The 17,762-nt window shown below is 38.2% G+C and overlaps 2 protein-coding genes across 3 annotated transcripts; one reads left to right on the top strand and one right to left on the bottom strand.

Annotated features, from left to right (window-relative positions):
• Positions 1-230: 230 nt before the first annotated feature.
• LOC126374354 (acetylcholinesterase-like) lies at positions 231-5,377 on the bottom strand. The gene is made up of 3 exons (XM_050020958.1): positions 3,388-5,377; positions 1,310-2,592; positions 231-452 (listed from the first exon to the last, which is right to left on the bottom strand). The coding sequence occupies exons 1-3, from the start codon at positions 3,580-3,582 to the stop codon at positions 284-286; spliced, it is 1,647 nt and encodes a 548-aa protein (XP_049876915.1). The 5' UTR covers positions 3,583-5,377; the 3' UTR covers positions 231-283.
• Positions 5,378-5,407: 30 nt separating this feature from the next.
• Positions 5,408-11,381, top strand: LOC126374355 (esterase FE4-like). Of its 2 annotated transcripts, none has more exons than XM_050020959.1 (4): positions 5,408-5,858; positions 6,894-7,432; positions 7,624-8,906; positions 9,844-11,381. In XM_050020959.1, the coding sequence occupies exons 2-4, from the start codon at positions 7,244-7,246 to the stop codon at positions 10,010-10,012; spliced, it is 1,641 nt and encodes a 546-aa protein (XP_049876916.1). In that variant the 5' UTR covers positions 5,408-5,858; positions 6,894-7,243; the 3' UTR covers positions 10,013-11,381. The 2 variants fall into 2 exon arrangements, with proteins under 2 accessions (XP_049876916.1, XP_049876917.1); XM_050020960.1 differs by having other exon boundaries at positions 5,408-5,873.
• Positions 11,382-17,762: the final 6,381 nt, after the last annotated feature.

Genomic DNA, 17,762 nt, shown 5'->3' with positions numbered 1-17,762 from the left:
AATGCAGCATATTGCGCTGGCCATCCAGTATGCAAACGCCGCCAGCGTAAAGAGGACTTTCCCATCGGGTGGTCTTCGGAGCGGTCTGTCAATGTCAAATTATAAGTTTTTGACATGTACCTGCATAAATTTTAGTTTGTATTATAATGTAGTAAACTAGCTCAGTATATTGGATTCGGTTGTTGGTAACCGCTTTTCACTTACATAAGACACATCAAAACCCAAAAAAAAAAAATTCTAAAAATAATTTAATAATAAATATCACAACAATTTGTTCCTCAATCTAATAATGTTTCCGCCTGTATTTGTGGTAGAGTTCCCGCCAGTAGTGAAGCGAGGGTGTGTGCCACAGCGGCTGCGTGTGCGCAGAGCCCAGCACCAGCGCGTGTAGGGAGTGGGGCGAGCTGGGCGGCCAGGAGAAGTCCAGGGACGCAGCTGCGGGCGTCGGATTACTGTAACAAGAAGCATATCCAACATGAGATAAACCCCGAAGAAGGCGTGACGATCAGAGGGATTAAACAAGGCCATATTGAAGCAATTTACCTAAATAGCAATATTTGACATTGTGCACTTATATTTATATGCGCAAAAATGACAAATTGCAATGACACCCTGTTTAGATTTATATCGAATCAAATAAACTTTATTGCGCAAAAAATAACATACAGACATAACACAAGGATGCAGTACAATTGGGCGGCTTCATTGTTCTAAACCAATTTCTTCCAGGGAACCAATACCAGGATTCAAAAATAAATAAACTTGGATGCAGGATGGTGCAACAGAAAAAACACTAGCGGGATAAGATTAAGTATAAAAAGGTGACCGAAGAGCCTCTTGATATAAAAGGTATATTGCATACACACAAAACATCAATTCAATCCAGTAACCCCAACTGCAAACAAACACGAAGCCATGAGATAGGAGATAGCCAGCCTTGATATTGGCGTCTTGGTGGCTATAATGAACCTTGGTGATTTAATGACCAGTTCAACATGTTAGGCAAGATGAAGTCCTTTAGCCGATTTCTGCTCTTTTACCCGAGACAAATAAGTTATTGGAACTTATCTTTGAAATATGACCCGGTACGTATATTACTTATTATCACAATTAAATGTTAAAACAACAACGTTGCTAGGCTAATTTTATGAAGGTATTATAATCACTCGTAAAGGATGGTGTAACGGCTTCAATGCTTATTGGAGGAATTGGCCGGAGATCGCACAAAGTCGCGAGGAGTGGAAAATCAAGGGTAGGCCTTTGCACAGCAGTGGAATCGAATAGGCTATATAAGATTATATTCACTCACCTATACTTAGCAAAGTTCGTCCATAAAGTAGTCATAGTGTCAATCATTTCGTTCTCAAATAGTGTCAGAGACACCTTTAGCGACTTAAACAAGTAAAACAATTCGTCAGCATGCGTCGCGCCCGCCACTTGATTAAAAGGACCTCCAAGTGTCGCCTTCGCAAGGTTCCTCCAACCACTATGGTTAAAGAAATAGTTGTACACCGGCTGATCCGTACTGTTTAGAATATATTCCGTCTCAAATACACTTGGCAAGTTAAAGTACAGCTCTCCATGAAGCCTTGAAAGCTTCAGAATGGTTTCACTGGATACTTCATCATCACCCATGTAAAGTTCATACACCTTCGCTGCCACTGCTTTTCTTTCGCTCTCAGAATGTATTACTATATCTTTCGGCAAGGACTTTTCAAATGAAATCTTTGGTATTGTCGTATCATTTTCCCTCCTAGCGAAAAGCAATCCCTCCTCGCTGTTTGCGCCAATGATCAGAGGTACTTTGTTGAATTTCCCTTTAGACAGCGCTTCATATGGTATTTCTGTTAGGAACGGCTCTACGCCATCTATTACCTCCTCCGTACAAGGAGCGTATAAAACTTCAGACACAATTAAATTGCCTTCCTTCCTCGGTACTCTCGTGATAATCAATTCTTCATCAGTCTTGTTCATTATAATTTGATACAATTCCTTGGGGTCCTCAGTTTTGTACCCCATAGTTTTGGTAAGTAAACTGGCCATATACACAGGCCTGAGCTGATAAGCCCAAGGGGCTAGAGATGATCCACTTTGTATGATCGCCTTATGGAATAAACCTTTAGTCATTGGTGAAAGGAGATGATACGATACGGACGCTGCACCTGCTGATTCTCCAAATAATGTCACATTGTCAGGGTCGCCTCCGAACGCTTCAATATTTCTTTGAACCCATCTGAGGGCCGCTACCTGGTCTTTCATGCCAGCGTTACCCGGCGCATCTTCGGTTCGTAGACATAAGAAACCTTGTATGTTGAGTCTGTAATTTATAGTGATGAGAATGACTTCTTTTGCTACCAAATATTCTGGACCGTATATGATTTTAGAACCGGATCCATGGAAGAAACCTCCTCCGTGGATGAACACCATAACGGGTAATCGGGAATCAGGATTTGCGTGTAGAGGAGTATACACGTTAAGTACAAGACAGTTTTCTTGCCCAACAACAGTTTGTCCTGCGAGTCGTTGCGGACATTGTACATATTCATCTATCGCGTCGAACACACCTTCCCACGTTGGCTCCGGACCCGGTGCCTGGAAAGGAGAAAATACCGAATAAGAAAAGAAAATGTTAAAAATAGGCTTGCGTTTGACCACAATCTCACCTGATGACAAGGGAAGATAGGATCTAAGGTGGTACACGATTACCTAGTATTTACACTAGTTTTGAATATTCCATGATTGTGTTGAGAGGGATACGCAGACTGCGGCAGGCCATTCCATTCTTAACCGTTCTTATAAGGAACGAAGGTACGAAACGTTTCCATTGTGGATTGCGGATTGTGAGGATATCCACAATGTACCTATGCACGAATTGTCTGCTGGCGTCTCGTTGATTTTAGATTTAATGGCGTGAGTGGTATCAAACCACGCAGTAGGTACATTAACACCTGCGCACATTCTCGGAAGTTTTCGTAAAGACTTTAAATCCACCACAGAAGGTCAAATACATTAACATTATTCATAATAAGTAATGTACAAAATGCATGACTACCTTAGCGGGCAAGTTAATATTTAGTCATATTTTCATAAGGACAAAAAATGACGTCCTTCGTTGTTAAAGGACACAGTGTTGACGACAATCGACATGAAGCGAGAATTCATACATCCTAAGGATAATACTGTGTAAGGAAACTGTATAATATCACACTTCTTCAAGTGTCATGGCTATATTACAGCAAGACGTCGTTCTCCTTATAAAAAGCAATTTAAAAATTAAAAAATATTGAATGCGCGCGTATTTCCGCATGTTTGCATAGAATTACTTGTTTTGCTGGATTAGATACGTACTAAATCAACTAGGTTCATTTTCAAACGATACTTGCTTACCTTAAACCTATGTTCAGGGCCAACGGTAGCATAGGGTATCCCGTGGTAGTGCAGGTGCGAGCCGTCGTGCGCTACGGACCCCCGCAGCAGCCCGTTGCTCACGCGCAGCTCCGCCGTGGGCTGCCGCACCACTCGTGCAGCCCACAGCGACCACAGCACCACCCACTTCCACGACACACTCACGCGCATATACATCGTCTACACAAACTCTACCTACTTATAACAGCTCACTTCTAGTGACTTTGATATTTGTTCTTTATGCAAACTTTACCGATAACTCTATCTATCGGTGAATTCTCCACGTCTCAATGTGATCCTTCACAAGTAGGTCACCTCTCAGCGTCTATTTTATAATAATATTCTTGTCAAGTATTTCTGTAAACTGACCGATCTATTGGTAAATTATCGACTCCTTCAGACTTTTCTTCCATCAACCACCAAATTTATAACAACTGACATTGCCTGTAATAATTATTGTTTTTTATCCAACCTTTACCGATAACTTTATCTATAGGTATAATTCTTTCGTTGCCATGTGTCACTTCTTTACTTTATCTCTTAATAATAGTCTTGACAAGTAATTATGAATCTGTACCTGAGAATACAAGTTTTATAGCACCAACATTAGTGATGGTATATACTTATAATGGTATAAGCGAATTCTCACTGTCATGTAATGCTTGTTGTTAACTCTCAGACATACTCTTAACCGCTTTATGACAATAGTTGGTTATTAAATTCTACTATTGGTTCTTCTTTTCTCGCAATTTCATTGTTTATATGTTTTGCATTTTCAAATAAACTTCTCTAAACTTCTTTTCAGCAATATAAGGAACTATAATTGCCAATGAATGAAAAATGTACCTTAAGCACTTAGTTCATAGATGCTATAGAAGATTGTTAAGTCCAAAGTTCAGAGACGCAAGGTCAATCAAAGAGCCACTTAAATATTTTTTGTCATCACACAAAATCTTAGCGTTGTTACTGAGATCACACTGTTATAATGTCGAACATTATTTCTCATCACAAAATATCACTTTATCACACTGCACTGTGTATCTACTAACTGTTTATATCGCTGTCCTTATCAACAACAGCGTTAGCTCTATCGTTGAAGGGCGTATTATATCGATTAGATACTTTGTCATGAGTCGCTGATTCGATTTTTCTACTAATAATACGTGTTGTTCTGTGGACGTTCATGTATGAACTTCAGTCGCGTCAACCTCACCGTTCCAATGACGACAAGTCGCGATAACGATTACCGACATCCTGGTGCAGGGTTCTCGACAGGTAGGTTAAACATTTGTAAACATATTTATGCTAAATAGCTGTTAAAAAACTTCACCGATAAACGAGGTTTTTCTTACGTTTTTACGATTTTTGCGCATGTCATACGTGCGCTGTTGTAAAAAGACAGAGACACACTGGATTGGATGCAATATAAACCAATAATAATGCTGTAACAAGCAACATTATGTCATCGCGGCTACAATTGTTTTAGTTTTTTTTTTTGAAATGCCCGTAATATTATTTTCCGAGCAGTAAATTGATTTAATCCTGTTTCTTGTTTTTTTAATACATTTGATATACGAGTATGCGCAAGGTTAGGCCAGTAATGACTAATTTATTGCGGTGGGTTTTAGGTCACTCAATGAATGGCATTCATTTTTTACGATCTTCATTCAGGATCTTCAGGATCTATATTCACTATTAGTATACCTCTACAATGACGGAAACTTAAATTGCTAGGCTTCTTATGTGGCTTAAAAATGTCTCCACCAAACAGTTTCTTAAAGCGAGCGTCATGGAACACACTACACTTTTTATCCAGCCAAGATACTTATTAGCACTATACTATTTACGACAACAATTTCCACCGCATTCTCGTCCCATTGACCACAACAACATACAACTTGCTTAATAAAAATAAACCTTAATAATAAGAAATTCCATCTACGATGCTTCAATTGTTATCTGAATTTGCTATAAACTATAAATAGCTGTAAATATGGCACAGATGTCGCAAGTGAAAGAATGAAGATTAAGAAAACGGTGAACAAGTATTCATGTCTGTCGGTCAGTGGAAAGCACGCAAACCGGTCGAGTGACGAGTGATACTGGAACCATCGGCGCCGGCCATTCTAGAATTACTCACATCACGAAATACTCGTGTTTTGACGAATAAACACAAAATAAACGAAGCGTTTTTGAATCAAAGTGACAATTGTGATACTAGTGCTAAAAATACACGATATACAATGTGACGGAAAGGACTTAGTGTTAAAAATAATAGTTAAGTTAGTGTTTGTGTTTTCGTTTGAGCTCGGCAAACCATTTCGTGAAATAGTGAATTAAGTGTTGTAATATTTAGTGAATTCCAGTCGAATAATAGACAGTATTTAAAATGATAACGTGAATCCAAACTCGGTCGTCTTCAACGGTCTCAATCACAGAACAGAGTTAATAAGGTCGATTTTTCTATGGTCTCAAAGAATAAACAGTTACACGACTTGCGCTATGAATCTTTGATTACCGTCACAAAGATCATCCATAGAACTGTGAACCTTAATATCAATAGAGGAGGAGTAAATTCCAGTGAAAGTTATTGTTAAGATACATGTGATTAGTCGATGTTTTGTGTTCTAATATCGGTCAAATGTAATTGATGCTAATATGAGTCAAGTCGCTAGCGGATAGGTAACTAGTGAACTAATGAAACCAACACGGCTGGTTTTCATACAAATACGAATGATTTTACCCATACATAACTCACGCCCGTGATTCCTAATGGGGTTGGCAGTGTGGCTAGCAATTAGAAGACACTATTAATATCCTTAAATGGTAATTAGCTTAAAGTATTTCAAAACATTTTAACTTTACTTTCCAATTTCGTTCTTTCTTTGTTTTTTATAGATCTACAATCAAAGAACCGAACAGAAACATTTATTATAATTACCGGTCGATTATCAAACCATACCTTGTGAAGTTTTGACACAATGTGCATTTTTTTTCTTCAAAAGGTACCTATTTAGTATTTTAATAGAATTTTGTTGTTAATATTTTATTGAACTTATAACCTTGATTTTAAAAATATTTAGAAACTTGTCGTAATCGCGTGAATAAAATAAATTGACCTATTTTTTTATTAAAAGATTTGAACACGTTTGACCACGATCTAGTCTGGTCTTAAGCAGCGATGTGGTCTAATGGGGAGCACGCAAGCTCAAATAGTGCCTATTCACTCTTGCCTTAAAATCCCCAAATTGTATGTATTGGGAACAATGACGCAGGAAGAGAATTCCATTCCATTATTAATACAATCTTAAGGCATTTGTCCTAAAGTAAGATTTTATAGACGAAGTATAGGAGTATTAGTTTAGAATGAATGTTAATTAGGTACTTACTTATAAAAGGTTCATCGTGCAAAATCGTGTATATTCACAATAAGTTATAAATATAACAAAAATAACCTTAATGTTAAATACACGGTGTCAAAATTGTAGGTATCCAAAAGGACTTAAATATGAGGTGACTTTGACTGATATCATAATTAGACAAAAGTGTTAATGCAAAACACAGTGGAACTGACTATAATGGTATTTACATAACTGTATCTAATATTTCAAATAGTGATAGAGAAGTATTGCGCATTTGAGTAGTAAAAACAAAAAAACTCCATTAAAAAGGCATGCAAATAGTGTATTGTAGGTAAAGAAGGAAGTGATCATAAATGGAGACACAAAAACGCATTTTTCAAAGTCACTAGAAATAGTGTAGGGCTGAGGTTGATAATCCACCTCATAACCCACACGGTAAAAGAAGAAGTGATTTGTTATAAAGTTGGTGATAGACAATGTATATGCGCGTGAGTGTGTCGTGGAAGTGGGTGGTGCTGTGGTCGCTGTGGGCGGCGCGGCTAGTGCGGCAGCCCACGGCGGAGCTGCGTGTGCGCAGCGGGCTGGTGCGGGGATCCGTAGCTCACAACGGCGCCTACGCCGAGTACCTTGCCATACCTTACGCTACCATCGTCAATAGATTTCAGGTAAGGTATTTTTCCATACATCTTTGGTAATTTTGGACTACTCTGCCCGTTCTGATAGTAAACACCGGATCGTTTCTTTTTTCACTTTCGTTTTAAATAAAATTGAAACTATTAACACAAAACATATTTTCCATCAGCATTAGAAAATTATTCTGTTAATTTATTTCAAAATATCCTTATTTGCTTTTCAGGAATCAAAGCTGGTCCCACCGTGGGAGGGTACCTTCGAAGCGTACCAGGAACACGTCAGATGCACGCAACGCTTCTCCAAGCACATGATCTCCGGCCAAGAGGACTGCCTGACCCTCAACGTGTATACGCCGCCGCCGCAGCCCGGTGACGTCACACGGCGTCCCGTTATGGTCTTCATCCACGGAGGAGGCTTCCGAGACGGCTCAGGATCCCCACTTCTATACGGCCCTGACTATCTAGTCCCTCACGGAGTCATTCTAGTCACCATCAACTACAGACTCGAAGTCTTAGGCTTCCTGTGTCTGGGAATAGAAGAGGCACCAGGAAATGTCGGACTGAAAGATCAAGTAGCAGCTCTTAGGTGGGTTCAACAGAATATAGAAGTTTTCGGTGGGAATCCTAACGATGTCACTTTATTTGGTGAAAGCGCAGGATCAGCGTCTGTCGTGTACCATTTAATATCTCCAATGTCGAAGGGATTATTTCACAAAGTAATAATGCAAAGTGGTTCGGCCACAGCGCCGTGGGCTTTTCAATTCGAACCACTTAAGACTGCAAGACTACTCGCCAAACAAATGGGCTATGATACTCAAGACTCTCGTGAAATATACAAGATATTTAGGAACAAAACTGATGTAGAGTTGCTGAGTACAAGAGTACCACGAGCCAAAGGTGACGTAGTTCTTTCTGAAAACGTCTTTGTACCCTGTGTGGAACAAACAATTCCAGGCGTGCAATCTTTCCTAACTGATCTGCCGTATAATTTACTATCAAAAGGCAAATACGCCAAAATGCCAATGATAATAGGTTACAACGACGCGGAAGGATACATGTTTGTTGGTAAAGAAAACGATACCACAAAAGAAAACTTTGATTTCTATAATGGTATACCCCGAGACCTACATTTCCCAAATGAAGAAGAACGTATTAAGACTGCTGAAAGACTGAAACAGATGTATATAGGAGATAAAGAGTATTCTAAAGACATGATAGATGAGTTAGCAAGGTTTGAAGGAGATGCAGGAATCACGTATTCAGTGATATCTACTATTGAAATGCTGCTAAAGACTAACATTGAACCAATATACACCTATAAGATGTGTTATAGTGGCTGGTTGAATCTAGCAAAGTTGGTCTTCGCATCGTGGAAGACACGAGGAGCTACCCATGCTGATGAACTGTTCTACATGTTTAAGACAAGAGCCACTCTGATTAATTCATTCTTTGAAACTGAAATGATCAAAAAGGTATCGACGCTCTGGAGCAACTTTGCAAAATTTGGGTGAGTAATAGTTACTACTAATACCTCTATTTTTCTTAAATACTTATACATACGAACATAGATACTAAACTCACGCTTTCCTGAGATTACCAAAATCATTAATGATCACATCAGGTAACCTCATACAACCTGGTGTCAGGCTTACTAAGGAGCCACCAAATAAATGTCCCTGACATGGCACATGTAACGACTACATACTTACTTACTTAAAGTAAATTGAAAATAGGAGCAGGGATAGTTTCCGTATTTCGGAAGGCAAGTTAACCAGTAGGCTGCTGGAAACATGAATCGTCTTACTTTCGGACAATCGGACGTTCAGCCAAACTAGGAATCATAAAGTGATTATTGTGATACGTCCTATCGCGTTTCAAAGCGATTCCCAGATCTCCAAATCGTGAGCCCAACGCTCAATCTCTGGATCAAGGAGGCCGTTAATTATAATGATTCCATAGAAAACATCTAACAAGGTAACAGGATCGCTTATAATAATCGACATAATTAGTTTTTATATCGTAGGTAATAGCGATGATTATCACGTGCTCAGAGGTGAAGGAAAACATCGTGAGGAAACCCACATTTTTGAGAAATGCATTTTCGGAGGTGTGTGACCTACCCTGTATAAGTAGGGCTGGTTTTCCCTTCGCGGATTGGAAGATCAAACAGGCAGTCGCTTCTTTAAAAAACCGGACCTGTCAAATCTTCAGGATAGGTAAGCCGTCCTTGTGAGAAACGGGATAATGCTAGGGAGATGATGATCGTAGGTAATAGCAATGACAATCCGCTTGACACATTATATACCAATTTTTATTTTTCATTCCTTACCATGCTAAGACTGTTCGTCTTCTTATCTAGCCTGAGGTGTTCCACAGCTGGGCAACGACTATCATTGTCTTTGTTAATTTATTTTTCAATTTATTTATTAATCTTTCATTTCCAGGAATCCAACACCAGCAGAGACATCAGTGTTACCAAAATGGCGGCCAACTGACAAGACCAATCCTCAAGTATTGGTGATCAACGAGAAATTCTCCACGGCACCACTGTGGGATGATGAAATCATGCTATTTTGGAACAAGACTTACTCTAAATATAGAAGAAAAGTGTAGACTCGACGGAATAGGTTATATTTAAAATGTATATAGCGAATGTATGATATTGTCGAGGGTAATGCAACGAAGACAGTTCTGGGGGTCTAAAATGGCCACATTGCAGCAATTCATAAAAGTAAATGCGTAATGTCTACCAACATGAAATACCAATATTGCTTTTTTGATGATTGTCATTTGTTGCAGAAGGTTCGAGAAATTTTCACTCTGTACGAAGAAGTCAATGACCCTATACATAGAAACACTTTGATTATATAACACTTGCCGTATGCTCGGTGACTGCGTGAGATGAGATGGTGTCATGTCAATAATTGACGGAACTGTGCCAAGTTCATCCACAAATTAAGAGCCGTTGAAAAGAAGAAAATTACTGTTATAAGTAAGATGATATTTTGTTTGTTTAAGTTCGTAAGACTTTAATTGTCCTCATTTTGATGTAAATAATGCTTACAAGCGTGAATTTTTAAAGTCAACTTAACAATCCTCAGTTTTACAATCAGTATGTTACATGTTATATACAGTCACCATGAGTACCTAATATTATGTACCCACTTGAGGACCTTGTGACATTTAGTGAGTCTTTCAGTTTCTGCCAAAAAGTTAATGTGACATGGTACTAATGTGTATGATATATTCATGCTTATAGCCATACTACGCACTTGAAACAATATGATGAACAATATTGAATTTATGCAACATAATCACGTTTAATAGGTACCTTGATGGTCTTTCAAGACAAAGGCAAACAGTTTTATGATGTTTGTAGCCTATCCCACGTATCACAATGATGAGAAAGCTATTTGCATTGGACATCATCATAGGTGAGCATTATGTACGACTTATTAAAGCATAAAGTATGATGTTTTAAGTTATAACACAAAATACAACAATGTAGTGTGTAGGTACGCTTGTAAAGCATTCTAAAGGTCATTAAACACGTGTCCAACAGCAAATAAGTACTAAGCGCGAAACTTGAGTTGGTGTTGACGCGACAAATATTGTTGTTTACCTCTAACTTACATCAAACGGTGGTTTTATTGACAATTTGTGCAGCCTTGAAGGCTGTTTGTGGTTGTGAGTTGTGAAAGGCGTGGACGCATAGCGGAGAGACGAGTACTGCGCAGGCCTGGCGGCCGGCGCGCCGCTTGCAACTAACTTCGCGCTAGAATATTAACAAAAATTCAAAGAACTTTAAAAATCGAATCCAAGTTCGAATTTCGAACATTCAATCAGAGTGAACTTTGTGCTAAACATATAAATGTATAAGTACTTAGCTATAGTTTAATTAATGGTCTTTAAAAAGGTTGTGATATTTTATACGGTGTTTGTGACTTTTTACATTATAAGTAATATTTATTGTTTAATGTTATTTGAGTTCTAATTTTCCTCGTGCAACAGATTTCCATTTCTACTCGGGCATATCCCAAACACATTCATCTTCAAAGAATCTTCCTCTATCAACGAATAGATTTGACATAACCTAACACATTATAAGTATTCCATATAGACGACGTTTATCGTTTATCACGTTGGTCTAACAGAAAACTCGATATATCTCTTACCCCAAATAGGAATCTAGTACAGTGATAAGATATTTTGCACGGCTGACCTGCAAGGATCTTACGACCCAGATTGTCAATAATAGAACCGTTGTGCTGATGTAGGATCATGTAATTTTCCATTGCGCTAGCCTGTTGAGATCTTCTGTGTCATCACCCGAGACCCTAAAATTCTAAAAAACACATAATTACTATCTGAAAACTAAATATGCAGGTGTTAGTGACAACCCACCGAATATTGTGGAAGATGATTCAGACCATGATTCCGAGTTAATATCAAGTGGAATTTTCCGTCCACAAATTTTCCTCTTGATATCAACACAGTTTGAATCATCCCTCAATGTTTTCGTTACGATGTCACTAACACCCTGGACCTTCCACTAACCTAATAACTAAATAAGGCATCGAGATAATAGGTACACAGGAATTATAGAAGAAGAAAAAATGGTCAAAAACTAAAATCTGTGGTCGAAAATGTCGAAATATTAAACCAAAGATTAAAAACGAGACTCAAAGAAACACTTTCGAAATAACTGACTATCACCTTTGCTATTACACAATATCGGAATCATAGAGCACCGTAGGATACCCGATCATTTACATTGCACATATCCAGTGGAACAGGAATGAGAAGCAGTGGACAACCAGCGTCGCGTGACGTTGGTCAAGAATTGGCCAAGAGTTGGCCAAGACGCCCTCAGCCAGGTTCCGCTCTGAAGAGCTGACTGTTCTTATGACTTGCGAAAGTCAATGAAAAAAATTGTATGAGGACTGTAATTTGTATGTAAGTTAATTGTCACCAGAGGCCTTAGCTAAGTTTTCAATTGAACGACAATTGACAGTGATAAAAATCTAAGAAATTGACATGTCAATCTCATTTTTATCACTGTCTGTGACCTTATATCAGTCTCATTTTATTGACTGTCACTGTCAATTTATTTATTTATTTACTTTTATAATTTTACATGACAATTTAAAACCATTAACTTATAATAAAATACAAGTTACAAAAGTATGCAAATATAATGCACAGGAATTACGACAATCGGCTTCAAATTATATGGTTTGCAGTGAGAGTCCCTAAAGGGACTAGTCACATAGGTGCATCTTATACGAGCGGTTAGTACTTAGTAATTTTATTAGAGCATGCAATAGGAATTGTCTCAATAAGTTCGTCAACTTAGATAAGGCCCAATATCGTGATGTTCCTATTCACTTATGAAAGTTAGCTGCATCATGGCCATGACCCACCACGCTCACCGGTGTCAGGGTCATTGTGGAGCTGTCAAAGACCTCTGTATCTGCATCATGTAACGAACGGTACTTAGGAAATGTACTTTTCAGCAATTGGGTCGTGTAGTAGGTTCGAGATAAATTATGAAATTCTGATTACTAAATAAAGATGGATCTAAAACTAAACTGAATTATGGATTTTAATCAAGAAATTCGTAATATTTTATCACATTTTTCTATGACTTCACAGTGTGCTTTTTCATACAAATTCTATAGTAATTTCGTGTTTTGACATTTAGTAAAAAGTAACTGATTTGACTAGTTGGACACTACCCTATTCGGTCTATTCTTAATGTTCCAAATTTAAAATTTAATTAAACTCGTTTTTTTTTAACAGAATTTTTTTATGAGAAGTATAGTAGCAAGGATCACTTTGTGGCCAGGTTTTTCAGTCCGCAATGTCGTACGTAACCAAACAACAGAGTTAAGTCTCACAATGTTTTACAATTTCGTCAGCGGGAATCGAACTCAAAACCTCTGTTTTCTAGTTCTAGCCAGTCCACCACAAAGGTTGTAAAGGAGCGAGAAAAGTATTATAATTCCAAGACTACAAACAATTATAGTACGAAAATTGAAAACAACCTTACCTAGTCAAGGAAAGTAATTTATTCTCAAATGGCGCAGTTATTTTTTTCCTGTATATGTCAAGAACAAAGCGTCAAGATCAAGTATAATATTCTAGAACTTATTAAACTATTCCATAATACAATTGCATAAATAACGGTTAGGACAATAAAGAATAAAAACTTACGAAATTAAGTGAAACCATAGTACGTCGACGAAGTAAGTTGTGGGATAACTTTGGCCCTTCGTATTCAATATTTAAAAGATGTAGCATCACTTGTGTTGCTGGCTGTAACATAAGAACAGGTACTCTCATAGAACGGTACATGACGGCATGCAAACGAGTCTCGAAGTAGGCTACCACGGTGCACCGGCTAAGAATCAAGACGTACAATTACATATGGACGCAAATATATTGTTATTTAAGTACCGGGGTTTCTACTACAAGTACCTTGGTTACTTAAAAGAAACCCAAACACTGGAAATTGTAAACTTACTTCTAAAAAATAAAAGTATTTGACATTTAATGAGAGTTCCGGTTTGATTTGTCAAAAAAGTTGATGTGACATGGTTTCAAAGTGTATACATATTAGTACTCGTGATCGTACCGTAGGCGTAGTAGTATTCTTTAGTCTATGGTTTTACTAAACTTTTCGTATTCTGATTGTACTTACTTTGACGAAACTGCATGAGTGGTCAAGTGAGGTCAGTTTTCTATACACACAGCGTGTAATTGTTCAATTATTCACTTAAACAAATGGTGAACATCCTGCGATGGTGCGTTTCACAGCGTTTCATGCTTCTCAGTTGGTTAACGTGGATGTTGGCCAATGCAAGGCTGCATGCTTGATTAGTAGATCACGTGATTGTTTTACACCAACTGTCATACACACATACATAATATCAACACGTGCGTATATACAGATATTATTGTCAGTATTATTAAAAAAAACTTACTTATTTCAAATATTTAAGTTAAACCGGTCATTTACTTATCCGCTGCAAAGGAAAGGGTAATCGACAAGCATACAATTTATAGAACACTCGTCAATTTAAAGCACAAAAAAGAACCGTATAAAAATATTACATTAGCCAATAACCCGACAGAATTAAATTGACGAACACGTGAAACGGTTTGTAAACCAGCGAGACACCTATTTGATTTGCCCGGGTTATTCATTCACTTACTCATTCTTCCTAAAATTAAAACCTGTCAATCATCCGTGCCTTTCCTTTTCGGCGGATAAAAAAATAACGGGTATAACTTAAAGTAAAATTAGGAGGTGTCTGCAGGAATTGGGGCCAAATGGCCCCACGTCTATAAAATACGTTTATTCTTATTCTGAAACAAGACCTCAATTCTTTGACACATAATATGAATAAACACAAAGAAATCAGAGTCCAAACTTCCGTCAACTTTAATCTACGCACAATATTATTGTCTATTATAAATATACCTATTACCTACACAACAAAGGTCACAATCCCTATTAAAATTGTAAATAAACCAACTGCCTGTGTAATGTTTTAAACAATACAAAACATTTTATTAAACGGCCTAGTGGTCGAGTGGTTGAGCGTTGGGCTCAAGATCCGGAGGCCCCGGGTTCGAATCCCGGTGGGGACATATCACAAAAGTCACTTTGGATCCCTAGTTTGATTACGACATTACAGGCAGATCACCTGATTGTCCAAAAAGTAAGATGATCCTCGTCCGGAAGGCACGTTAAGCCGTTGGTCCAAGTAAGTTGTCGTTACATGAGCCATGTCATGGGCCTTTGGCGACTCAATAATAACCTTGACACCAGGGTTGATGAGGTTGGTAATTCACCTCACAACCCACACGATGGAAGAAGAAGAAGTAACATCTATACACCCACACGACAGCGACGATAACGATAATAATATGATTAATGTCATGGTCATTTCAAGAATTAATAATTGGTCAGACAGATGAAAAGAAAGAATTCTTGAGACCACACCCCGGACACTTCATACCAACAACCTCGTTTTACACGGACACTACACATTGACATTATCGTACACGCGCATCTGTGTGGTGACGTCTGACACCATACGATTAAAGTGTAAACTATGTTCGAGGGGGGGGGGGGGGGGGGGGGTGAGGTAAACCTAGCTGGTGGAGAAAGGAGAGTTGCCGTTCTATACGTAGTATTACTTATTCCTTATTGTATGTTAAGATTTAAACGTTTATACGTGTTATGACACGTCATACCATCACTAATATAAGAGCCACGCTCTTGTCGGTGTAGCATTCTCCATGCTACTTTTTAGAGAAAAATAGGGCAGTGGTTTCCCTCTTGCCTTCTACCCCGCAGTACTTTGTCTGACGCGAAACTCATACCATACTAAGTGCAAAATAAGTGTGACTGTCTTCTAAATCGGCGAATTCGACTTTATGCGTTTGAATATAACAAACAAGATGATATATAATTGATATCACGTTGTTTCCTGGATTTGTGCCCGATAAATGGCAATAGACTCGCCCTAATACGTGGGACTGAAAGATAGCTGGCGAGGAGTCGGATGCTAGATAATTGATATCACGTGGTTTCAAATCATATCAAATATACTTTATTGCACAGAACTAAAATTTCAACAATCAGACATAACACATGAAAACAGTACATTTGGGCGGCCTTATTGCTCTAGAGCAATTTCTTCCAGGATTCCAGGATTTGTGCTCGGTTAATGCCAATAGGAGCTCGGTGGCGCAGCGGTAAACGCGCTCGGTCTGCGATTGTTGAAGTTAAGCAATTTTCGCAAAGGCCGGTCATAGGATGGGTGACCACAAAAATGCCCGCGTGGTGGTTTAAGGCCCGATCTCCCTATTCATCCATAGGGAAGGCCCGTGCCCCAGCAGTGGGGACGTTAATGAGCTGGGGATGATGAATGCCAATAGACTCGGTTAATGCTAATACATGGGACTGAAACATAGCTAGCGAGGAGTCGGTGTATAGGTATACTATACGCCTCTGCCTACCCCTTCGGGGATACCGGCGTAATGTTATGTTATGTTCAATAAATTATTGTCTGTGATGTATAATATCATAAACGAAGGGTTTGGGAACATCATCAATGTTCCACAAGTTCATCAAATCTCGAAAAATGTACCAGACGATCCCTGCAAATTTTTCTTGTAACTACTTACATAATGTCTGTATGTTCACCACCCTCAGGCTTGTTGTCTTAAATTTTGTACCAGGTGAGAGCCCTTTGTCCGGCCAAGTAGTTAATGCCATCTGAGGCAAATCTACAATAATTCACATCAAAAAAACAAAAAAAAAACTGTTCTCCAAATACAATATAGATAGTGTAGGTGCGTTTGAACGTATATTTATGTTATGTATCAAGGTCATGGCAGATGCTCCAGATACTATACAACATGTAGGTAACTGGGTTATGAAATGATAAAAATTATCATTGCTTTCCGGCCAATTCGCCACTTGAACGACGGTATTATTAGCAATAAAAAAATAATTAACTGTTTGATAATCCGAGGCCTACGACCAGTTAATTATGTTTCTAATGACGTGGTTTATTGTACATTTGTCAGTTTGGAGCAACTTAAAGTTAGCGCTGAGGGTTCTCATGCGTGATTTGTTAAGACAACTGTGCCTAGGTTAGAGTCTACTTCGAGAGTATTACTTAACTGAAAAGAGATGCTTAATTTTAAAACACATGTGGAAACATCACTGTTTCCATTTGTGTTTTTCAACACATTCGGAAACGTTAGCCTAAATGGAAAAATCCAATTCGTTTTTAATAACCATAAATGTGTTTCGAGAACTTGCATTCGTAATATTAAGTAGAAGGTTGAAATTTGAATATAAATAAAGAATATCAATGTCAATAACAATGAGTCACAAATCAGTTTGTTTTATAGATTGGGAGGTACGAGTATACAAATTGGATATATAGAAGGAAAAAGGAATGAAGAAATCGTCTGAATGAAAACGAAAAGTACTGTTAACAAAATTCAATATATACAATGCGGTATAAGCAGACACCCGAAGAAATCTAATTGAATGTGACGTATCGCAACTTGCAACAAAGAAATAATTGTTTTATGACCGGGGACAAACAAGACGATTATGACAATTTTAATCCATATAGTTACAAGGTAAGCATTAACCCCAACATAACTGGACTAAGTAGCAACAAAACGAGTAAACTTAATTACATAAATGACCGAAAAAAATGTATTTTGTGACCAAGGTCAAGGTCTTGGCAACGACAGCAACTTGCATACGACCGGTTCTGACGCGGACGTGGTAGCGGCAAGACTGCCGTCAACACATCGATTGCCATCA

This window comes from Pectinophora gossypiella, chromosome 17 (assembly GCF_024362695.1).
Source record: "Pectinophora gossypiella chromosome 17, ilPecGoss1.1, whole genome shotgun sequence".
Classification (NCBI taxonomy): Eukaryota; Metazoa; Arthropoda; class Insecta; order Lepidoptera; family Gelechiidae; genus Pectinophora; species Pectinophora gossypiella.
This window is presented reverse-complemented; position numbering and strand designations above follow the sequence as displayed.